The 24,643-nt window shown below is 40.2% G+C and overlaps 3 protein-coding genes across 6 annotated transcripts in view; 1 reads left to right on the top strand and 2 right to left on the bottom strand.

Annotated features, from left to right (window-relative positions):
* Positions 1-12,895, top strand: part of ttc3 (tetratricopeptide repeat domain 3) — a 29,096-nt gene extending 16,201 nt beyond the window's left edge. The window contains exons 22-46 of the mRNA XM_070917081.1: positions 411-533; positions 638-739; positions 846-938; positions 1,014-1,078; positions 1,476-1,615; positions 2,635-2,955; positions 3,261-3,536; positions 3,631-3,674; positions 4,462-4,512; positions 4,602-4,681; positions 4,770-4,925; positions 5,397-6,015; positions 6,124-6,192; positions 6,715-6,864; positions 6,962-7,101; positions 7,257-7,325; positions 7,408-7,504; positions 7,870-7,973; positions 8,068-8,149; positions 8,962-9,063; positions 9,580-9,767; positions 10,236-10,350; positions 11,032-11,160; positions 11,415-11,507; positions 12,345-12,895. Coding sequence (XP_070773182.1) covers positions 411-533; positions 638-739; positions 846-938; positions 1,014-1,078; positions 1,476-1,615; positions 2,635-2,955; positions 3,261-3,536; positions 3,631-3,674; positions 4,462-4,512; positions 4,602-4,681; positions 4,770-4,925; positions 5,397-6,015; positions 6,124-6,192; positions 6,715-6,864; positions 6,962-7,101; positions 7,257-7,325; positions 7,408-7,504; positions 7,870-7,973; positions 8,068-8,149; positions 8,962-9,063; positions 9,580-9,767; positions 10,236-10,350; positions 11,032-11,160; positions 11,415-11,507; positions 12,345-12,455 — 3,519 coding nt within the window. The 3' untranslated portion in view covers positions 12,456-12,895. The remainder of the gene's footprint in view (positions 1-410; positions 534-637; positions 740-845; positions 939-1,013; positions 1,079-1,475; positions 1,616-2,634; positions 2,956-3,260; positions 3,537-3,630; positions 3,675-4,461; positions 4,513-4,601; positions 4,682-4,769; positions 4,926-5,396; positions 6,016-6,123; positions 6,193-6,714; positions 6,865-6,961; positions 7,102-7,256; positions 7,326-7,407; positions 7,505-7,869; positions 7,974-8,067; positions 8,150-8,961; positions 9,064-9,579; positions 9,768-10,235; positions 10,351-11,031; positions 11,161-11,414; positions 11,508-12,344) is intronic.
* Positions 12,896-13,593: 698 nt separating this feature from the next.
* On the bottom strand, positions 13,594-18,535 carry vps26c (VPS26 endosomal protein sorting factor C). 4 transcript variants are annotated; one of them, XM_070916984.1, is made up of 8 exons: positions 18,351-18,535; positions 17,477-17,620; positions 17,180-17,329; positions 16,320-16,400; positions 15,391-15,465; positions 15,151-15,301; positions 14,930-15,082; positions 13,594-13,898 (listed from the first exon to the last, which is right to left on the bottom strand). In XM_070916984.1, exons 1-8 carry the CDS (start codon positions 18,405-18,407, stop codon positions 13,816-13,818), a joined length of 894 nt encoding a protein of 297 aa, XP_070773085.1. In that variant the 5' UTR covers positions 18,408-18,535; the 3' UTR covers positions 13,594-13,815. The 4 variants fall into 4 exon arrangements, with proteins under 4 accessions (XP_070773085.1, XP_070773087.1, XP_070773088.1 ...); XM_070916986.1 differs by lacking the exon at positions 16,320-16,400; XM_070916987.1 differs by lacking the exon at positions 17,477-17,620.
* Positions 18,536-19,370: 835 nt separating this feature from the next.
* kcnj15 (potassium inwardly rectifying channel subfamily J member 15) lies at positions 19,371-21,656 on the bottom strand. The gene has a single exon (XM_070916983.1). The coding sequence runs from the start codon at positions 21,654-21,656 to the stop codon at positions 20,634-20,636; it is 1,023 nt and encodes a 340-aa protein (XP_070773084.1). The 3' UTR covers positions 19,371-20,633.
* Between the last annotated feature and the right edge of the window lie 2,987 nt (positions 21,657-24,643).

Raw genomic sequence — 24,643 nt, 5'->3', positions numbered from 1 at the left:
GGTTTAGTCAGTTCTTTTAGACATCTCTGATAACCTGTGAGTAATCAAGTATCGAATTTGCTAAATGAAAATTTCTTGTTGTTAGACGATGTGTACATTGTGGAAAATGGTGTTATTGCAAAGGGTCAAAAGGTGATAGCTGGCTACATCTTTGAGAGGAACACACTGAAAACAGGTTACACATGACATCTGAGCTAGTGTCTGCTAAAAGGTTTTGACGAAATGATCAAAATGTGTCAAGATATGTTATTATATCCACTGTGGTTCAGTATTGTGAAACAAAAGATAGTCAGAGGCAGTTGAATGAGAATATGTATATATATTTCTTTCATATTATTCATGGTTTTGTGTTAGATTACACATTTTAATTACATTTTTGGCTCATCTTCCTTTTTATTTTCTCTTTTTAGGACATTCTGGAGAGTGCTATAGAGTTGTGCAAATTCCCTCCTATTCCTGATGCCATTTGTCGACTTGAGAAATGCCATGGCCATTTGAAAGCTGAAATCTACTTCACTGACCCAGATTTTAAGGTAAATGGCGGCAGTTAAGTACAACCAGGCAAGGCAGTGTTTTGTACTTCAAACATTAAAAGCACTGATGCATTTTAAACTTGGATATGTGCCTCTTTATGTAGGGCTTCATTCAAATATGCTGCTGTCAGAGCTGCATCGTTGAATACCACATCACCTGTTGGAAGACCCTCAAGACGTCGTCCTTCTTTGAAAAGAATGAAAAGGTACATTTAGATTTCATAACATTTCTTGAAGGCCGCTCTCAGCCTTGCTGTTTCCTCCTTACTTCCAGTCGAAGTTGTTTCTTAATGTGTTATTTTTGTGTTGCAGGATTTCCTGCAAGACTCCTGTTTGACTCCAGACTGTGTCGGCCAAATCTGTAGTATCAAAATCGTTGGTCCGACGGGCCTGGTGAAATGTAAGGTAAGATGATTCCCTGCAGGTGAAGTAAACTTTTCAGAGACACTGTGTTTTGACCTGAGTCTTTTCTCTCTTCAGTTTGAAGCTACTATCCCCAAACCGCGGACTCCGAAGAAGCCAAAAGTGAATCAGAAGTGTACAAGGTGAGGCTGCAGCCAAGTACAGTTCACGCTGGTGACGGAGTGGAGCTGCTCTTTTTAGTTGGCCGTCACAGCAAGACATCCTGGTTGGTACTGTGTTACCAGTAACTTTGAAAATGATGAACGGGTTGCTTATTGGAGACAGCAAAACACTTATTGATTCAAATGAGCATGGGTCATGAGTAGCATTGAGTGCTCATAGGCCTTTTTTGTGCCCTGGTTGTCGCCTCTCAGGCCACATATAGGCTTTCTTAACCATTTGATTGGTGAAACTCTTTAGACTCATGGGGGGAAAACTAGATTATTTACAGGTGATAGTGTTAATAGTAATTATAATACACTTCAAAATAGTCAGTGTAGACTCACTTTAAAGCCTGTCTCTTTTTTTTCATATTTTCAGTCTGAAGAAGTTAAAATCAAAGGAGGAGCGCAGGCTCAAGAAGAAGCAGCATAAGCAGTCGTTTCAAGATAAGCAGGCGATCAACGATGAGATTCTGCAGCAGAAAGAAGAGCCAGCAGCAACCCAGAGTCAACATAAAGGTACTGCTTCTAACGCTGTCACGTTTTCGCAGCATGTAATGAAATGTTCATCATTTTTTTGTCATTGTGGAGCTAAATCTTGTTCACAGTCATCAGAATCAAGTGTGAAGGAATTTCCTTTTTAGGCTAAAAGGTAATATGACGCTTCTTGGGTCACATTCTGGTCATTTGTTAACCTAAAAAGCAGCAAAGCAGCAGGTCATTGGTCTCTTTCAGAGCAATAGTTCAGAGCTCTCTGTTTCCGAGAACGGCTGGTACGAGTGCAGCTGTCCTGATAAGGCGAAGCTGTCTCTGTCTCCCAGGAGACCAAGGTCGTGGGAGATAGTATATCAATTTGGAGTCTGGGCCTAAGTGTAGCCTGTCTCGTTAACTTGGGTAAACATAGTTTCATAGGTTCTTCATCTTTAGCTGGGTGAAGAATAAACTTATTTGGACACATATTGAATCTCGTATGTCTAGTAAAGAGTTAAATAGTTCCTCGCCAGGAAGTAACCTTCAGAATGGGGAGGCATTACATGGTGTTGACTTGTGCTGCTCATCTCTCTTCTCCTCGATCGAGCTTCTTTAATTGCTTCTGTTCAAGACGTCCAGGTCTCTTGAAACATCTTCAATCTCTCAGATTTCCTTCACATACAGAACATTTTTGTATTCACATATTCTACATATTGCAGGATCCAGACATTTAGTGTCTATCCTGGTTCCCCCTTCATCTATACTCAGGTTGTTGGATGAGCTTTGTAAAAACTGATTAACATCACTTTGTCTAAACTACCAATTTTACTAAAGCAGTGGATTTTTGAGGCAGATGCTGGTATTAAAAATCTAATTCGAAATTTTGGCTGATATTTGTTTTTAAACTGAAATGAATAACAAACACTTTTTGTAAGGATCCCTCAAAATAGTCATTTAAGAATTGTGACCAGATATGTACTGAGCGGGACATTTTCAGGTGAACTAAACTGTAATAAATCCACTGTTTGTAAGTGACATCTAAGATATCTTTTCCACTGTGTTGTCAGCCTGGTTGCTGTACAGGGATCGAGTTCTTCTGCAGATCAGCCAGAACATGGAGCTGCTGAGAGAGGAGAAGGGCCTCCACGTGTTGGCCCTGACCAGCAGTCTGAAGCCCTGGCTGGAGCTGGACTCGTCGAGGGGGAACCAAGTGGCCGAGAGGATACTGAACTGGCAGCAGGAGCCGCTGGAGACTCTAGGTCAGGCCGTTGAGCTGCTACTGGAAAGGAAGAACCGCGTTTGGGCTCGCGTCCTTATCCAACTACTCAGTGGCTGTCAGGATATAAACCCTAAACTCCACAGCTGGGCGTGCCGGCTCAACGATGCAGGTCAGCATTTATCATGTTACTCTTAAATATATGTCCTGCTTAAACAACCTGAAGGATGTGTGGCACTAAACTCAGCTCATTGCAAGTGTGTGTATATATGGAGTTTACAGTCCTGAGTAAAGTGGAGGATTAGTTTAGTTGAGTCAGAATATATCATCATTTTACAAATGAGTCACTTTGAAGGTCAGTTTCGTGTTGACTCGTAGGACAGTGACACAAACTTTGAAAGAATTTGAATACAGAGGACATGTAAAAATTGTGGACTTAAACATCAGTTAAAATCAACTTCTTTGTGCTTTCTTTAGGTCTGAATGCTGCCAAATCCTTCATTGAGCGCTATGCAGGACACTTGGAGCAGCTGGACTTGGCTTTTTTGTTGAACTTTGCCCCGTTGCAGGATGTGATTATAAAGAAGCTCGGTACTAGACCGGAGCTTTTTTCAGGGATTGGTTTGACTGTGACTGAATACCTAAAACAGGCCCCACCACATGACACGAGACTCTTTATCTGGACTCTGGAGGAGCATAGAGACAAGTATGTCTCCTGCCACACTATACTGGATGATTATTTTGATATGATGGGTACGTATTTTTCACTTGACTAACATTTGATGTAAGGCTTGTTCATTTGTTGCTGGTTTTTGCTCCATTTGACATCAAATTCTTTGTTTCTCAGATGGCCATTGTTCAGTCTTAAAAAAGCCTGATGAAAATCAAAATGTAAGTCTTCAGAAACCTAATAACATTTTGTTTTCCTGATTTGAAGTTGGTTGCCACATAAACTAAACTTAAAGGACTAGTTCAACATTTTGGGAAATGTGCTTATTTGCTTTCTTGCTGAGAGTTGGACAAAAAGATCGATACCAGTGTCAGGTTTGTGTGGTAAATATGAAGCCACTATGAGCGGACAGTTAGCGTAGCTTAGCATAAAGACTGGACACAGCTAGCAGTGTCTGCAGGTCTTAAAGTCATAAAAAGCATTGAATTCAGTTCCCTCAAAAAGACATTAGAAGGTAGTAAGAAGCCTAAATTTAATTTAGGAAGGAAGGTCTGATATATTTCTTGCCTGCTTATAAATAAATGATCTTACTTTATTATAATTGGGCCTTATTGTCCCTACCAGTATGACTGCGAGAAATGTATTAAATTGAATTTTATGTCTTAAATAAGGTCTTAAATATACACACTGCAGAAACCCTGTAACCTGGCTCTGTCCAACGGTAACAATTTGCCTACCAGCAATTTACTAATTAAGGTATTATATTTAGTTTATTTAATCTGTAAAAAAATAGAACAACACTGTGGGGCCAAGAAATAGTCCGACACAACTTGTCATTTTGACTCGTTGGTGAATACACATGTTTCCCACAATGTTGAACTATTCCTTTAACGTGACTTTAACCTTGTGGATCTGCCTCATCCCTCTTAACTTTAAATGAAGCATTGAGCAGCTACCATTAAACTCGAGTTTCAAAGTTCATTCTTAAGTTCATTGTTTTCATTTCAGAATTCTCCTATGAAGAGTCGAGGCCGGAAAAAGAAACGGAAAGAGCCAATGGTAAGAAGTCTGATTGGTAGTTGTTGCTTGTAAAGATAATGTGGCCGTGTAGCATCACTCTGAAGTGTTTCCTCTTGTCTTCCTCTCAGGGTGTTTTTGTTTTCCCTGGGATGAGAAGTGTAACTCAGAGAGACGAATTGGACCAAGACTTTTTTGAAGAGGACTCTTTGTATGTTGCATCATCCACATGGACACACAGTATTGTATTGTAACTGCAGCTACGTCTGTTTTATAACGTTGAGATTTCGCGCCAACAGATCATTCCTTCACCCTGGTGATCCGTTCAGCGTACCCGGTCACCTTCGGGAGCAAGTGGCCAATTTTGAAGAGCAGTACAACGGCACCAGACACAAAAGTCACTATAAAAAGATTTTGGACAACAACCCCGACCCAACAAAAAAGAGTTTATATGAGTAAGTGCTACAGTTCAGTGTATGTGTGAAGGATTCAACCGTGGCCATTTTTAAATTCATTGTGTTATGTGATCGAGACTTCATAACAGATGGCCGGGGCCACACATCCTGCGTGAGCACATGCCTCTTAATCCCTTAGTCTAAGCTAAATAAAGATTAAATTTATAATGAAATCATATGAAACATTATGACCATTATCAAAGGCGAAGATATTCTAAACTAACTTACTAGCTTTTTTTGGATCCTGTGGCCTTCTTCAGCAGATATTGTATTTGATTATATTGTGTTAACAAAGTCTCTAGACAATGAATAAAAAACATAAATGCAGTATTTGGAAGCAGGTGACTGATTCATTAGCGAGTTCCTGGTTTATTTTCACTTGATCACCACTCTGCCTTGCACATATATGATTTCTTTATGCATATTCTCCTTTTTTGATTTGAACGTTTGGATGTGTCTCTACTCCTGCAGCTACTTTGATCAGATCTTAGAGGAGCACGGTCCCCTGGTTGCTGAGGACCCTCTGCTGGTGGGTGAACTGGAAAATTTCCCTCCCGTGGCTCAGCAGAAGATCAAAGAAGCGGGCGGCTTCGAGTCCTTCCTCCTGGAGTCCCTTCGCTTCATAAAGATGGGGAAGTGTATCGGCCTGACTAAGCATGCTGTTTCCCTGCAGCAGGCTGGACATGGAGCCAGCCTGGACGACCTGGATGTAATAGTGGACCCTGACACAAACTCTGAATCTCCTGATTTGCATGCGGATCATGACTCTGCTTTCACAAGCTATCGGGACAGTTATTCATCTGCACAGACTGAAGTCTATCCTGTCCTCCCGAGTCCTTATGTATTTGCCTCTGAGCCTCCTCCGCTTGTCCAGTCACCTAGTGGAGTTACTCTGACAGAGAATGATCCCTTTCCACAGTGGACAAACGGTGACAGTCAACAGCAAGCCCATTACTTTATACCTAACGAGTATGAGGAGCCGGATCTATATACCAGTGGGTTTGAAGCTGGAGTGTTTGAAATGGATCCATCTTCAGGCGCTTCAGTGACGACTGAGAAAGACCTTTTGAAGAAACATGCATCATCACAGGTTAATACCAACATTTCACCGGCTTTTTAAATATACCAGAGGCAATATATAAATACATGAATGTGTGCAGAATTGTGTGTGAAATGCTCTTTTTGTGTGTTCCCTTAGACGTGTCAGGAGGCCATGAGGAGTGTCGCGGTGAATACTGAGCTTCATGAGCGTTTTGAGAGCTGCCAGGTGAGGTCCACATGGCTTCATGTATTATCTGTAACTGTTAAAGTAGAGCCAGACCGATACTAGAGTTTTGAGGCCGACACGGATTTAGATATTTAGGAGTTTAAAGAATCTGATAACAACACATTATTATATTAACACATAACATTAACATGTGTATGTATCTTGATACAGATCGCTTAGAGTTTGTAAAATTTATTTTGTTGAAATGTCAACTTGTTGGTGGTTTCTGGAGCACAAACTAACGTTTTCATCCACCTGTTTTAATGCACATTTTCAATTTGAACAGAAAGAAATCCACATGACAAAACACAACAGACTTAAGTTGTGAATATGTCACGACATACATGAAGTATGTGACTTAAAGACTTAGAGATGAAAAATGTCGGCACATGAAAACATCGAGTCAAATTAATACATGAAACAAACGTTACATTTCCATCACGTTTTCAACAGTGTAGTGGATGGAAATGATAAGTAAATCTGTATTCGCCTTCTACTGAGTTTTGTTGTTTATTCTTCCAGGGTGACATCAACAAAAAGGAAAAGATCAACATGAAGGTTGAGCAGCAGATCAAGGAATTGGTAAACAGTGGTGGCAAAGTCAACCCAAGGCACAAAGAAGACATCGCTTCCCTCGAGGAAGACATACAGAAAATCACTGCCAACGTACAAGTAGGGCCATAACCAGTTATAATCAGCAACATTTATAAGTGATGAACTGAATCTGAATGACTGAAGTGTCTATTATTGGTGTTTCTTTCTTGTCAAGGTGACCAATAAAGAGCTGGCACTGTTCCAGCAGAAGCTGGAAGAGGAGGTGAAGAAGGACCAGAAGGAGAAGAAAGCCAACCAGGAAGTACTGAAGTCCCTGAAGGTGGAGACGGAAGAGTTGGTGGAGGAACACGGGAGGTACGACTGAGGCAGATCACCTTTATTATATTTGTGTCCTGCATCTGTTTATTTATTTTATTTTAATTTTCAAACATAAATGAACAAAAATACATAAAGTGTTTCTCTAACTATTTTTATATATTTGTGTTGTCTTTTTTTTTTTCCATGCGCAGTCTTTCCCGAAACATCCAAGAGAAGAAAACCAGTTATGAGTCAAAGTTTAGGGATTTCTTAGAGTTGAGGTGAGCGAGAGGTGACGATGAAGCTTAAACTGAAAGCCTCCACAGACTTTTTTGTCCACTTCTGTTCTTCTTGCTCCTTCAGCAATCAGTCAGCAGCTGAGAAGATGAGTCTGGAGGATGAGATCCAGCGCTGTAAGGTCTTGCTTACCTCGGCCAACAGGAGGTCTCACACAGCTCAGGTAGGTCCTGGTCTTTGACCCTAACTGGACACATTTCATTTATCTAGTTCTTGCCCTAAAAATCCTTTTGAGTGAAGCCTGAACATAAATAATTGTTGGAATCTTTTCATGAAAATGGGCAAATTTGTGATTATCAGATGGTAGTCTAACCTTTAACTATGTAATAAACATATCATGTAATTTACACATTTCTTTGTAAAGGTCAGATTTGTGGCAGAGCTGTTGTATTGAATTGCAATAGATAGATTGTACAGGTGGACCAGGTGGCCACTGAGTGAACAGCCACCGTAAAAGCTTTAACATACGTCACCTGTGACTTTTCACTGCTTGCCATTTTCAGCAAATTACTTGTGTTGTTCCTCCAGTTGTCCGTAGTGGAGAGCAGTCGGGATCAGGGTTTATACGGCCTCAACAGAGAGCTGGCCAACGACAAGGCTTTGCTGACCAAACTGGACGAAGCGGCACACAGGTGAGAGGAGTGAAATCGCAGCGTTAGCCTGTCCCGCTATCACATTAGACAAGTTGGTGTCAGATTTATGTGTGATGTCCTTCAACTTTTCCAGATCCCCAACACAAGACCTGGAATTAAGTAGCAACTTGAGAGCCAGCATCCAAGAAGCTGAAAAGAAAATCTCTGCTGCTGAGGTAAATGAGTCCATCGCTAAAGTAGATAATCGCACGCCGAGAGGGTTCGTGTTCTTCAAAATCTGCTGTTTGCTAAATCATCAAAGAACAACAAATAATATCGATTGAGCATTGCACATCATAATGCAGATATTTACTATCTGTTACAAAATTATGCAGATTGGTGTCAGTTACAGTTGTCGTTTTTTGTGTGAAGATGACAGAAATTAACTGGTTTCAGCTTCTCAAAAGTGAATATTTGCTGGTTACACTAGTTATCACTAGTCTATTATAGTGAATTTAAGTTATTTGGGTTTTGGACTGTTGGTTTGGACAAAACAAGATATTTGAATGTGTCAACTTGGGCTTTGGGATATTGTGTGAGAGGCAGTTTTCACTCTTTTCTGACAATTTGTAGACCCAAGGATTAATCGGTTAATCAAGAAAATAATCAACAGATGAATTGATAATTAAAACGACATATGTATGGAGCCCCCAAAGTCCTGAAAGCTTTTTTTTATTATTTATTTATTTATTTTTGCATTAAAAAGTGAAAAAGATATAATCCCTCAGGACTTTTCACAGCAGACATTTTGACTTGAAGCAGGAGCAGCACAAGTGTAAATAATAACAAAGTGTACATCATCTCCGTAAGCTCGAGGTCCAGCCACACTGTGTTTCTTGCACCAGTAGAAGTTTGATTTTGGCAAGAAACCAGCTGATAATTGCTGAGATTTGACAGCTGGAAACAAGCTGACAATTGATTTTAAATGTGTGTGTGTGTGTGTGTGTAGCCAGATGTTTATTAAGACTTGTATGTACGTGTTCCACAGACTCAGTACCAGGAGCAGATGGATCAAGTGAAGAGCGGCAGAAGAGTCAGCGAGTTGCTTCCAGTCAACATCAACAACCAGCCTGAAGCTTCAGCTGCACCAGTAAGTCTAACCAGTAACCAATACAGCACGTTACAGTTTATTAACAATAGTTCCAGCTTCTGTTTTAAATCGGTGTAAATAAATTGCTTTATTCTTCATTGATTACACAAAACAAGCAATTTGAAGACATTATTTTGGATTTTGGTAACTTGAGGTTAAAGATTTTTGACAATTGTAGACAAAACGATTGATCGTTTCAATGAATAATAAGATAAATAATAAAACAAATAATAAAAGTCTGATGAATTACAGAGCACCAGAAGTGTTTCTACTCACATTTAGTAAATTCTCACCATCAATGTTTAGTTAGTTTTACTAAAACAATTACTTGTTGCACTTCTGAGTTTTGATGTTATCTGTTGTTTTTTGAGTTTAAAAGCACTCAAGGTCATCTGTAGTAGAAAAAACTACCAGAAATACTTAATTTATCTCTAATAGCAGAACATGTCCATCAGAATCAGATACAGTAGAAAAATATAGATGTAAACTCTCTCCTGTCTTCTGTTAATGTTGCAGCTGTCTGCTGCAGCCAAAGAGTTGACTCCTCCTTCATCCCAGTCGTCCCACAGCTCTCCGCCGCTCATCCAGCAGTCTGCAGCAGCTGCAGCTGAACCACCGGCCGCTCCGACGCAGCACAAACCTCCCGTCACTGTGTTCAGCAAAGCCATAGAGCGCCTGGCCACCATTTTCCCCGACTATACAAGGTAACACTGATACCAAGTTAAACGCTCTGTACGCAAGTCAACTTTCCATCAGTTATTAAAAAGAAAAGTCTTTGGGTTTCAGTTTTTAGTACTCTCCTCTTAATTAGACCAATAAATGAGCCAATATGAGCTTGCTGCAGATCATTTTGGTATCTGTGTATTCGGCGGCCGATCAAGAAACGGCAGTACAGAAAGGCTAAGCTAGGTTTGTCCACCAGAGACCACCGAGAAGTTGAATTTTCAGCTGTAAAATGTCCCTCTCAGTATGTAATTTGGACATAATTCTTAAAAAAAAAGCATTTTTAACTTCATAATAATTTGGTGTCTCATAAAATGCTGAAAGTCGTTGTTTTTGATAACAATTTTCACATGTACAGTACAAATAACGGAAACAAACATTTAGACATGAGAAATGTGTCAGATGTAGGCAATAATATAAGTTTACACTGTGTGTGTTCGTGTGTTCAGGTTGGACTTGATGAGGTTTGTTCATGAGTTTCGTTCATCCAGCGGTGGAAGCCTGTCCAGCATGGCGTTGCAGGATATGGTCGGTGGAGTGACCCAGCTGATCCTGGACCATCAGGTAGATGGTGATTCTGAACTGGAAGTCCACTTGCTTGGATTCACTGGGGTGTCACACACGTTTACTCACAGAGCAGAGACCCCCGGCAAAAGAACAGGACTCTACCAGACCTGGTTAAACAGAATATTATGTATTGGATGAATATAAGATCGATAACATCTGTATTTGGGAAAAATGGCAACAATATCAGATGACTTCTGCTGGGAAAGATTCCCAGAGATACTTCAAGTTTAAGATCTAAAATCCTTCTAAATCCAACATTTGTGCGGCTTTTCAAATATTCACACTTTGTCGAGCTGTGAACCAGTTCATTCAGAGAGTGCTGATTCGGTCCTTTTCTGCAGGAAAGACGACGGGAGACACTTTGTGTACGTTATACAAACTCCTGCAGGTGAAACTGTGCTTCCCAAACACTGAGGGCTAAAAGACGCACTATATACAGACTTGAAGAAACTTACTAGCTTGGCAACATTAAGGCTACAAACACCCCCATGATGAAACGGTTCAGTTGTTGTCCTGGTCAGAAAACCAAATCAGATTCAAAAAGAAATATAATTTAGAAAGAGTAACACACAATAACAATAAGAAACTGGTAAGAGCAGCAAATAAGAAGTTAGAAAGACAAAAAAATGGGACAATAAGATTGGAAACATTGACTGTTTTGTTTTTTTTCCCTCTTAGGAGAAGCTTAATTCTGCTGCCAAATCAAACGTCATGGGACGTGCGAGTCCAGCGAAGTATGTTGCCGCCCCTCATGTCACCCCAGTCTGGCACACACCTGGACCTCAGAAAGCCACACATCCCAACGCAGTGAGTCCGAATTCATCCGTAACAGTTTGACTTGAGGCGGCAAACCTCATCCTACAGCATCCCAGATTTCTACAGACTTTGCTATCAGTCTTGTTAACCTGCCGTTTGTGCTTCTGTGGGCGACTGACTGTGTCACAAAGCACTTACAAGACATTTCTGATTTTAGAAAAATGAGTCTGTATTAGGTTTTCAACTTTATCTCGTACCAATTAATCTCTCACTTCTTTGACTCTGTGTCTTCGTCTTGATTGCAGCTGAATGTCGAGGATCCCTGCATCATCTGTCACGATGACATGAATCCGGACGACGTCTGTGTGCTGGAGTGCCGACACAGCTTCCATGACAAGGTGAGCGAAGATGCTGATGATGATGATGTTGTTGAAAAGCACAGAGGTGTCTGAGCGCGGGCCTTTTTAAAGTTGCCTCATCTACCTGAGATTATCTGTTTGACTACTACACACCACTGTTTGTGTCGTAGATCTGGTGCTGGCGGGCTTAAAAATGTGTTTTGTAAGTTAACCATAAATTCTGAAACAAAATGGTATTTTTTTAAATGCAGTTCTGATATAAATCTCACTTCTTTAGTATGAAGTCTGCTTGATCAGTTTCCCCAGACTTTTAGTGTGTAATTTATATTTAAACGGCATTAGTATGAATTCTCCTATCGGCTGACTGCATGTGTCATCAGTTAACGGGCTTGAGTTATCTGAAGGTCTTGAAAAGCCTTAGAAGGTCTTAGTTTTACCCTTGTTTGTTGTATGTGGTTGCGGGCTGTCGGGAGACACTAGGGATCTACAAACTACAAGTGAGAAGTTAATTGATTCATTATATTAGTAGGAATTATTGCTGTATACAGCTGGGAAGTACTGACATTGTCCCTGCTAGTTTCCCATCATTCTTCTGACCAGTATGACCATAAAAAGGGGATTAAATTGCATTCAAGTTGGTCTTAAAAAGTCCTTGCATAGTATGTATCCTTGAGGTCTAACAAATCATACATTGTTTATATCCATGTTTGCTTGCTAGCAGTCTTCTTTGCGCGTTACTGCCACCAACTGGCAATTAGCGGAACATGGCGAAACAAGACGGCATGAAACATTCGACTAGATTAGATTTGCTGTGACTGCTGTTCTCAGTTTGTGCTGCTGGTTTGAACGTGCGGCCTTTGTCCTGTTTGTGTTCAGTGTATCAGGTCGTGGCTGAAGGAGCAGAGCACCTGTCCCACCTGCAGAGATCACGCACTGCTGCCTGATGATTTCCCCGTTCTGTCTGGCAGGAGACGCCAAGCCCCGTGATGCCTTAACACCCCTCACCCCCATCCCCACCCCCACCGCCATCCCCATCCTTCACTAATCACATGCCTGCTTTTATCTCTTTTATTTTTAACCACTTATTTCATTAAAATCAAAAAAAAGCAGACTTGAGTTTTTTTCAATCATTAATGTTCAGACATGCAGGGAAACCAATTTATACTTTGAATAAACCAAAATGTCTTCTGTTTGAGCTCGTCTCTGTTGGATGTTCGTCTGTCACATCTCAGATGGTCGCAGGTTTGGAAATGAGGAATCTCTGAAGGCAAACTTTTTTTTTTTTTTTTTAAATGGCTGCACAACATACTTTATTTGCTTTACTTGCTTTGTATTAGCATTTCATTTCTCTGCTCATTTGCGTTATTAACTGATGAAAGATGGCTGATGAGGATCTTAACTGCAATTAATAAATTTCTGATATTTTCTTTACGGACATCAGTGCTATCGATCGTCTCATTAACCCTATAAGAAAGCAAATACGTTTTTCTCAAGAAGTCAAGCTTTTCCTTGTAAGTTCTTTCTTCCCTTTCAGCTGTATTACGCCTTCTTCAACAGCTGATTGAGTTTGCACAGTTGTTTTTAGAGATGAATCTGTTGACATGCAACCTCAGTTGCCATTATGCTTCCATCTCCATGACAACTGAGCAAACCCCATCTGTTGATGAAGACTGTAGATGTGCCTGAAATTATTCCCTCCCTCACTCACTATTATTCGCTATATAATAGACACTCATGAGTTTATAATGAGCAGTAATTTAAGATTTTGGACACTTATTCATCATTTCCCACAATGCAATGCGCACTACTTTTTTTTGTTTAATAGCTGGAATTTTTGGGGGGCTTGAAAAAAATTTAATGGTGGAGGGTAAATAAAGTGCACCATAAAGTAAACGGGAAGTGATTTAACACACAGTCTGTATAATACAGTTAAAAGCTCTGGGCATGAAGAGGAGTACTATCAAGAATAACAAAAATTCAAAATACTTTGGAAAATGACATCATGGCATTTTGTTTTTCTTCACTGACTAATGTGCTGAAAATCCTGGGACGTGATACAATGTCTTAAATGACAATACAAATTTCAAAATTCACTTTCAAAAATGTGACATTTATTAAACTGAAATTTGACTTTTTAAAAAATCACAAAGGAATAATCTCTTGAAACACTTTTGGTCACATTCATCTACATTTATGAAAGAAAATCTGGTTCATTTCCTTCTTCATCCATTTCCTGTTAGTGGAGCCACTTAAGGTTAGCATGGTTTCTATTTCTGGCTTTAGAGGAACTGTTCATCATGTCAAAGCCAGGAGGCCTGCAGTGAATTTATCTCAGTGTCTTCCAGGTTCAGACTCTGCAGAGCTTCAGAGGGAAGTTCTCTGTGATCAGATGGTCATCGTGAAGCACGATGACAACGTTGACTTCAAACTCTAAAAAGGACAGAAACATAATCGTCACATCACGGAAACAGTAGCGCTTCTGACTGGGCATGAATATCTGCAATATCAATCTTTTCTTAGGTGGATTCCATATATTTTGGCAAACACCTATTCGTCCTGCCTGCTTTTCAAGTGAGACTTGCCCACAAACTGACTGGTCTATCTCACAGTAAAGTAAAACGAGCTATCACGCTTGGTTATTGGTTCTGAAAAAATGCATTTTATTAACTTTTCTAGGCTAACTTAAATTCTACATGTGTACATATATAATCCATTTAAAATACTGAATGCAAGTAGTCACTTCAAATAGATTTTGAAATAGTCCTGGTTATTCTGAAAAAGAAAATGCAATACATTTAGATATATCTGAGTCTAATAAGAGACTTTGAGAGGCTGATAAATGGAAGAAGTGGAAGTATGAAGTTTTTGGCCTGGGGCTGAAAGGATGAATGAAGCCAGTCAGCTGTAACGGATTTTGTAACCGTTGGACAGAGCCAGGCTAGTTGTTCACACTCCCATTATTTGTGCTAATAAGCTAACCGGCTGCTGGCTGTAACGGATTTTGTAACCGTTGGACAGAGCCAGGCTAGTTGTTTCCCCCTGTTTCCAGTCTTTGTGCGAAGCTAATAGACTACGGCTTCAAATTAAAGGGCCATAGGAGTGTTAGCAATCTCCTCATCTAATATCTAAGTTTCTGCAAGAAAGTGAGTAAGTATTTCCCAAAATGTCAAACAACTCCTTTCACAAATGGAAGCGGGATTATATAGCATGATACAGAGTATTTTCCAAGTTGTTGCACACATTTTTTGTAACAATTGATTTGCTGTAACTTTTGCTACAGTGCCCAGCCTTTTAAAAAAAAAAATATGTATATGTTTGTGGCCAGTTTTTAAGATTTACAGATGGACAACAATTTGTATGAAGAAATACTGTGAAAGAATATATGTGTACATGCAAATGTATATTGCATTAGGAAATGAAAACACTATTGCACTTAAAGCAGACTGGAAGGCTTTACTGACCGACTTTGAAGTTGGTCGTCTCCAGTGTGGGGCAGGTGAACAGCCTGGGGAAGACCATGTAGATGGGAATAGGGAGGCTGTGGCAGACGTCACCTTCAGCTATCTGGATGTTCTGGATCTCCGTGGCATCTCTGGCGTAGCCCTCAGCACAACCTGAACACAGCGGACATTTAGAAAACCAGCAACTCAGAAATCCAAATCATCTCGCAGCATGAACTTACCACAGGTTTCCACTCGCACAAGCTGCAGTTCAATGCTCTTGATGGGAACGTCCGAGTTCTCCACCACCACCTCTCCAGTCAGCGGCTGGCTGATCACACAGTTGGTGGCGTCTAAATGGCCTCTGATCAGGAACTTTGGCAGTGGACTCCTCTGAAGACAGAAAGCAAGTGTCGTCCTCTTGGTACAGTTTTAAGTAAAACAAAATGAAGCAATAAAATGAAGTTATGGTGTTTCCTCACCTCGCGGGTGTTCTGCAGGGTGTCTGGAGTGACGGTGAAGTTGACTGGAGTCGGAACAACTTTAGATTTCTGCGGCTGGAAATCAAACAACAGATTCCACAAAGTTGAACGTGGCTAAAATCTGAGCTTCTAAAGAGATTTCACCTCCAGAAAATGTCACCTTCATACACCAAGTCAAGTGCAGACTACAAGAGTTGCAGAGTGTGGTGGAAATCACAACAAAAGCAATCTCATGACACTTTAGTCAAAGTAGAGCAGGTCTAGACCGCACTCTTTATGATATTATTACAGAGACCCAACAGTTCCCCCAACATTATTAAAATAATTAAAAAGGAAAAGCTGCAAATTCTCACATTTCTGAAGCTGGATCCATGAAAAATGACTTAAACTATCAAAACAGTTGCCAATGAATTTTCTGTCAATTGATCATTTCAGCTGCACTTTTACATGTTCATATGTTTTGTATGCAAAAAAACTTTATTTGTAAAGTATCTGAAGTTATCTGATAAATATAGTGGAGTAAAAAGTACAATATTTCCCTCTGAATTGTAATAAAGTAGAATTACAAAGTAGCATGAGAGGAAAATATTCAAGTAAAATACAAATACCCCAAATTTGTCCTTAAGTACAGTTATAAAGTGTAATGTATTCAGTTACATTCCACCACTGCTAGAGAGCAACATAGTTAACTAAAAATAAATAAAGCAATAAAAAAATAAAATAACTATTTCTTAGAAAGAATTTGAGAAAAAATTATAATAAATGTCCTCATTCTGACAGTTCGGTTTGAAGCTTGATAGCTCTTGTCCTAAAATCCTGTAGCCCAGACAACACGCAACAACACAGGGAAACAAACAAACAATCTTATAGCTTTAAATGCTCTAGTTCACATTGATCACTGTACTTAAAATCAAATCTGCTTCACTCACCTGACAGTGCACGATGAACTCACAGTTCCTGCTCAGGTCTTTGGCCAGCAGCGAGCGCTTCATGTCACAGCGGAGGGTGTACTGAGGAGAGGACGAACAGGACGCTTAGCGGACTGAATCACTTGTAGCGTTGGACCAGAACTACTTAAGCCTTTGTGAATTAGATTTTTGTCTTGTTTTTCAAAGTTCATTCTTAGCGTTTGGGAACAGTATGTGAAACAAAATAAAACCATAATAGATTTACATAGATTTTTGTTATTCAGTTTCCTCAAACACAACTCAGAATTTGTTTATCTTGCCTTGAGTTTTTATTTCATTCATGTCTGAGTGTATGTTGGTAAAGTGTGTGTATAAGAGTGTCTTTGTGTACATGTCATGTCATGTCTTCTATATTGATAACACATTTTCTTATGGGCAACCAAATAAATAAATAAATAAGACAAAGGAATGTGAATTAAATCAAGGATGCTTTCACAGCTAACCCATTGACTTTGGTCCATCTGGGCTGGTGTGGACCGAACAACCGGACCAATACCGTTTCCAAGTGAACTCTGGTGCGGTTTATTTGTGGTGTGAAATCTACCAGGACTGTATGAGAATATATGTGCTAAACTGCTCATTGCGAGCTGTGGAGAAAGTGATCTCATTGATGTGTCACCATGTGAGTGTAGTTATTTTCCCTGGTAAACTAGAAGTGTGTTGAGTGTGTGTCCCACTGTGACCGCACTAACTATCCTCCCGTAATATTACAGAAATACAAAATATCTTCTTTTGTCTGTAAAGTGTCAGATTCAGGTGTCACTGTTGAGATCTTACGTACGTGTCTAACGGCAGATTCAAACTGTGTGTCCCTCACTCACCTGAATGTTGACGAAGACACCGTGGTAGGTCTCGTACAGCACTTTGTTGCCTTTTGTGTTCAGAGGGAACTCAAAGGGGATCTCAGTCTTGCCTGCTGGGACTTTTCCAGCCTTGGCCACCTCGATGTTACTGCTGATCAGCTGGATGGGCTGCAACATGAGGCAAATGATTGGGTTGTTCTTATTTGCAACAGTTCATTGACAACTATGTGTAATAATTAGGAAGGCATCAATTTAGACTGCAGACCTTCTCACTGACTATTCAAATTATTCAACTCCACGTGGCTCATAGTTCACCTTGACAGAGTTGTAAAAAGCCTCGAAGACGCCGACACTCTTGGAGCTCAGCTGCAGGTTCACCAGTCCCTCCATGCTCAGAGAGATGCCGTGGTGCTGCAGCGCCTCCTTACACACCAGCAAGATGACACCTGCCACCGCCTCCTGCACAAAAACACAACACTGAGGATGATTTATCGGTCAAGCTCTAATTAGTACAAGTATTACAGATTTTGTAAAAGTTGCTATATTTGTAGTTATAGTAGTAGCAATAGTTACAAAAGCAACAGCAGCAGTAGAAGATGTTATAGTACCAGTAGTAGAAGTTTAAGTACAGTAATAGACGTTATACTGATAGTAGGAGTACTTATAGTAGCAACAGTAGAAGTAGTAGCAGGTCTAGCTGGAGTACTAGCACTGGTACCAGAAGTAGAAATTGTAGTATTAGCAGTTATTGTTATAAAATCATTAAATGTAGCGTTAGATGCTAATGGGCAAGTTTCTATCATGCTCACACTTTTATTTTGATAGCTAGCTAGCATTTTTGTTAATTGATAGCCCTAGTGATAGCAATAACTGACAGCCAGCAGTGAATAGGTCTGTCTGTAGAGCACCAACACTTCACTTCATTATTTGGACAATCCATCAGTGTTTTTCCTGAAGTTGATCTTCTAGCGGCACAGAATCTGACATGCTGACAGATTTTGTCGTAACACCCCCGCTAATCAGCTGCTGGTCATGTGCGGAGAGGACAACGCCTCCTAGCTAGCTAGACCGGTGTCGTTATAAAATATATTCTTTTACTAACTGAGACGTTAAACACCAAGACAGAAAGGTTAACGTTAAACAGACCACTGAAGCAGCTTGTTAGCTGGCTGTGGTTAACGTAACTTACCCCCTCATGGTAAACTTTGTTTGCTCTTTTCAGTCTTATATCCAAAGTGACGCTCATGGCTGACCATCACACACCAGGTAGACACGAGCTGGCTCCAGGCTCTTTATTGTCGAAACAACAAACTAACAAAGTGGGTTTTAAATCTTATGTCACTCTCCAGGCTAGAGTTCCCCTGTGCAGCAACAACAACACGACTTCCGGTCCTGTGTTCCTCGAAATGGCTTCCGGCCTGAATCCTTCAAAGTAAAAGAATCATTTCCACAATTCAACAAAACAAAATGCATTGATGGCCCTCTCCCTCCACCTCAGTCCAGTGGGGGTGATTGGAGTTTAATTTGAGGTGCTCAAAGCATTGAAATGAATTAATGCTTAAAAATGTCAACTTCCCTGCAACAGGGAAAGAGTGTCCCCTTTTACTCTGAACAATCCACACATCTCACTGTGAATAGCTTTCACTGGAACTACTTTCTACTGAAGAAATAGTCCCAATGGAACCTGTTAACAATGTGTTATTTAATGTGATTTTTCAATGCTGTGAGAACCACCATTCACCTCTATTGTATTGGATAGAAGTGAATATCTATACGGCGTGGCATTTTCAATTACTTACCTGTAAAGTCAGCAGTTTGCTGTTCACTGGTGACATCTTGAGGCTAAAGTGTTCACTGACAATCATGACAATGGTGTTTTGATATGTAAAGAATATGTAGTTCATAGAGTTAACACTAATATAACTCACTGGCTCTGACAGTAAAAGATCAGTGGTGCTTTGGATTGAAAGACTGTTTTGACCAGATACACTCGAGCCCACTGGCAGCTCTTCAGTGTTGCCACAACAAAAGCTGACAGCTAAAGACAACTGAGGCAATAGAACTGGTGGCTGGACCAGTTTTGTCCTTCAAACGGCTTTCAAACACTTTCTTTATAACCACTTATTCATATACAGGGCCATTGGTGACTGGAGCCTATCCCAGCATGCACTGGAAGACATTCATTGTTTTTGCAAAAATAAACACAACATTTCATTTAGATTTTTACTCAATAAAGAAACCTTTATTTACAAAACAAAACTAATCAATTTCTATTACCCTTTTAAAGTCTACATCACCCCCCTTTGTACCACCATAGCCAATGTATTATTATACCATCTCAATCTATGTGTCTATACTAGTAACATAACAAGCTAAGCTTACATGTGTTATTAGGAATCATGTCATGTACACTCTGATTTCTTTTAATAAAGCATATGCCATACAAGTTCAGTAACAGAAGCATCAGCAGCTGTAGATGTGTAATAGGCACTAACATACTCTCATACTACCGTAGATTCATACTTCTCTACTCCATGTAAAGAGATCCTCATTGTTGAAAATGATTAATCCAACTGAAATTATTCAACCAACATGCAGCAACATGTATTTACACATCATGCTGATGTTCTGGGTTGGTAGCTGCCAGAAATGTAGTTTTAGTTATGAAATGTTTGAGTTTAATAGCCTACCAGTTTCTGTCCAGGACAGATAGAATGTGTTAGCTTAGCTTAGCTTAGCACATAGCCTGGAAGCAGAGGGAAATTGATAGCTTACATATCTGTCAAAAGTAAAAAAGAAAAAAATACACCTTCCATCCATCAACTCCATCATCAGCTGTTTCCTGACCAACAACCACTGAGCTAAGTGTCTGCTAGCAACATCGCTGCCCTGTCTTGTCCTGCTAAGCTAGGCTAAAGACATCTGACTCGACCACAACTTTTTTAGTTTTTGGACAGATTAAACAAACAAGATATAACATGTTTATTAGTGAGCTTTAGAGGTTCTGATTTTGTTTACGTCTGACAGAGCCAGGCTAGCTGTTTCCCCCCTTTTCCAGTCTCAGTGCTAAGCTAAGCTAGCTGTCTCCTAGTTGTAGCTTCATATTTACTGTACAAACATGAGAATGGTACCAATCATCTCTCTAACTCTCGGCAAGAAAGCAAATTAGCGTATTTCCCAAGATATCAAACTACTCCTTTAAATGCTGGTTTACCATCTGGGGACAATAAAACCCTCCATTTAAACCCAGACTAATTCATTTTATTTAGGGTTATCAACTCCAGGTATACTTAACTAAATTAAAATGTAATTAAAATGGGTAGATATTGTCCTTTCATGTCAGGTTTTGATTCATTAAAAAAAGGTTCAAATAGTATGTGTTTGAATTAGTCATGACCATGAGAAATCACAGACTGGCACAATGTGTCAACAAACTAACATCAAACAGTAGCAATGATACCACATGTATCCTCTATTCCTTCTTATAGTCCTCTTCCAGTTTTAGCTTCTCGGTGTTGTTACTGAGGAAGGCTGCATCATTGCTCACTTGTACTTTGTCAAAAAAGTTGAAATCCGCCACATAACGGCCGCCTGTGGTGCTGAACAGCACCGGCTTGAACTCGTAACCCCAGAGGATCTCCTGAGGAACGTAGGAGGTGCGGCTCTGGCAGGTGGCTGCCGTCGACTCCATGGTGGCATTGAGGGTGACCAGCAGCTCAAACTCACGAGTGTGCAGGTTTTCTGGGTTCAGTCCTGCCAGCGGGCTGTGCTCGTCCAGAACGTGGTAGAAGGTGAGCGGGAGGATGAGGAAAGGGCACTCGCTACTGGAGTCCATGTAGAAATCCACAGAGCTCTGGTGGACTTGCGTCTTCTCACCCTCCTCTGTCACATTGGAGTGGAGGAGCTTTCCTGCTAGCTGGCACTGGATCAGAAGGCTCTTCCTCATGTTGGCCACTCTCACCATCAGACACAGCTTGCCTTGGCGCCGGCAGATCACCGCCGACTGGCTGAACTTGATGGTCTCTGCTCGTTTCTTGGGCCGAGCCAGTTTGGCTAGAAATGCGCCGGTGACAAAGATCTCAGCCAGGCCAGTGATGACAAGCTGAGCCACCAGAGTGAAGATAGCCAGAGGACATTCCTCTGAGATATAACGATACCCGTAGCCAATGGTGGTCTGCGACTCCAGAGAGAACAGGAAGGCTCCAGTGAGCGTCTCCACGTTAGTCACACAGCGGGTGTGGTTGGAATCCAAATCAACCTCGAAGTCTCCGTTGCCCATGCCAATGAAGTAAAAGATGACCCCAAAGATGAACCAGGTCATGACAAAGGTGGAGGCAAACAGAGTGAGCTTGTAGCGCCATTTCATGTCCACCACAGTGGTCCAGATGTCGTGCAGGTACAGCTTCACCATGCCCTCCACGTTGTCAATCCGCACGTTGTTGTGGCCGTCCTTGGACACGATCCTTCGCTGGACCACGGCCTTCCTGGTTGCCATGTTGCTCAATTAAAACTGAGGTTTCAGTACCGCTCTGCCAATGGAAGACCAAAACAAGATATGATTGATATCTCACCTGAGGCTATATTAATTACACATCAAGCAGTCCAATATCTAATTACACTTCAAATAGGCCTATCATTTAAAGGGTCATCCAAATTACAACACAAAAAACAGATTTTCTCTCTTTCCTCTAGTAGCTTTAGAGCTGTTTGTTACCGCCTGAGGGCGAAGCTAAGCTAACCGTCTCCTAGCTGTAGCTTCATATTTACCGTATACAGACATGAGAGTGGTACCAATCTTCCCATCTAACTCTCAGAAAGAAAACGAATAGGTAAAAGTCATTTTTTACAATTATCTTTTTGTAAAAGTAAACGAGTATTAACACTCAAATGTATACAGATTGTGAAGACTGGTGTTATAGTGATGTGTTAAACTGTAAGCAGTATTCTAAAGTTGAAAGCTGGTCCAACTACTTTATTTGACAGTGGGTGAGTTTTACCTACTGGATTGCATCATATAATTACTGTTAGACGTAAAACAGACTAACATCCCCAGTGTTGGCGATTTTCATGCAATTACAGGCTGAGAAAAGCCTTTAAACTTCCACTGTAATACTCAATGTGAAAAATATCAAGGAAAAGCAAAGCTGTCTTTCAGAGGTACTGTATTTGGACACTGTCTCAATGTAAAAACTAAAATCTTTTCAGTCAGTTATATAAACACCTTAAATGTAGTACAAATTGGAAAATGGAAATATTGTGTATGACTAGATGTTCTCCGTCATTCCCACAAGGCTAAAACATGCAAAACTTTGGTATGTTCCTTTAAAGTTGATCCAGATTTGTCCTCTGAAGGGGACAGAAATACAGCGAACACAATAACACCAAATTATGACATACAAAAATCAAGATCATTAAGTCAGATTTAATCACAAAATGAAATGTATTTGAGTGTCTATATAACATGCTGCTATTACAGATGGCTGTTACTTCTCCTGGTTAATGCAATGACAAAGTTAACCTTGTAGTAAACCATTGCAGGAGCCCGAGAACACTTTAAATTGATCATTGATTCCTTGATAAATCTGACAATGTGTATTATACTTACATTGTGTTGCTGAAGCCTTGTTGAATAGTCTCAGGTTAGCCTTCACACACAATCTGTAAGGTGAAGCTGCTCGGGAACATCTAGTTCAGTGTCTTCTTTCTCCTATTGTCCCGGGTCGTGTTGTGAGCTCTGAACTTTGGCACAGTCGTATTCAGGGCAGAACAGAAATGAGGGACAAAGCTGAGGTGTAAACTGTGATCTGCATGTGGGTTGGCTTTTACTCCTCCGCCTCCCCGACCTGTCCACAGGTACAGGAACAACTTGAAAGTTTTTGTTTTGCTTCTTTTATGGTTGTTGTTGCTTTACACACACACACACACACACACACACACACCCAGATTTACCGCTTCCAGTGCCTGATTGTTCTTTGAAGGGCATTATGGCTTCTTGGGACACTCTTGGTATCAGTACAAATAAACGGCGGTCTGACTGAATTCTGGTCTGACTCTGTAAATTAAAACTAGAACAGAATACATTTTCTAAAGGAAATATATGTGTAGTCGCAAGTGAAATTTGCAGCTGAAACAGTTTCAATGTCTTGACACAATGAGTCTTTGGAGCTTTTGAAATGTCTTAGTGTGAAGTTGAAGTGAAAGACTGAAGGGAGCTGATGTGGCATTAAGAATAGAGGTGCTGAAAGAAGTTGAAGTTGAAGCTCAAACACTGAAAGTAGTTGCTTTAAATAAGTAAGAACTGAGTGAAGTTGAAGAGTCAGTTGAAGCTCAAACACTGAAAGAAGTTGCTTTAAATACGTAAGAACTGAGTGAAGTTGAAGAGTCAGTTGAAGCTCAAACACTGAAAGTTGTTGCTTTATATAAGTAAGAACTAAAGGAAGTTGTAATGTCAGTTGAAGTAGTAAAAGCACCCAGAAGTGTCAGCTGAAGTTGAAGTCCTGAAAAGAATTAGTGTGAAAACTGAAAGCAGATGTCAGTTGAAGTGTCATCAAAGAGGATACATCATATTAATACAAAATAGAAATTGTAAAAAGAAAACACACCCGGTACACAAGTTCAAAAATTCAAAAACTGGATAAATCAAAAATATGTAAAAATATGAAATCTTAAGATGTGTGACTAGTGAAAGGAGTTGAGACGTCAGCTGAAGTATGAGTGTATTTAGTAAGGGCAGTTGAAGTATCACAACTCTGCACTGTATTTGGACATTGTCTCATGTTAAATGTAAAAACTTAAATGTAGTTTCAACAACTGTCAGTTAAATACAGAGGAGTGATAAATGAAAAATCTTAATTATAGTACAGATCCTGACAAAATGGAAATACTGTATATGAGTAAATGTACTTTCCCACAAGTTCTAAAACATGCAGAAACATTTGGTAAGTGTAAGAGCTGAAAGCAGTTTAACTGTCGCTTACAATGTCAAGATCAGTTGAAGTGTTCAAACTAATATGCGCTGTATGTTTCTTTAAATCTTGACCAGTGGTTGTTCAACATTATGACCTTGAGTCACACTCCTTAGCTTTGTTATTAACCTCATTCCTGAAGGCTGAAGGTGTGTGTGTGTGTGTGTGTGTGTTACTAAGGTATGAGATCACTAATTTATTTCCTTGTTCCTCAGTTAAAGGATTCACAGTAACAGTGTGTTCAGTAATGCAACAACGCAGATGCAATTGAGAGCCATCTTAGCCTGTTGATGTTTACCTGTTGTTGTACCTACATGTGAAGGAGAGTTTTAACAAGCTGGATGCAGCAGCTTCTCATTTTCTGTATGGATTCAAGGTATGACAGAGAACAACATCAGTGAAGTATTGATTCATGCAGTTCATAAAGTGGTTATTTTGTCAACTAGTGCGTTTACATGCACACAAGTATCCTGGATGCGATCTGGTTTTTGGAGGATCCCGGTTGTAAAAATCGTAT

Source organism: Enoplosus armatus, chromosome 13 (genome assembly GCF_043641665.1).
Source record: "Enoplosus armatus isolate fEnoArm2 chromosome 13, fEnoArm2.hap1, whole genome shotgun sequence".
Classification (NCBI taxonomy): domain Eukaryota; kingdom Metazoa; phylum Chordata; class Actinopteri; order Centrarchiformes; family Enoplosidae; genus Enoplosus; species Enoplosus armatus.
The sequence above is the reverse complement of the archived record's forward strand: the minus strand, read 5'-3'. Positions and strand labels throughout refer to the sequence as shown.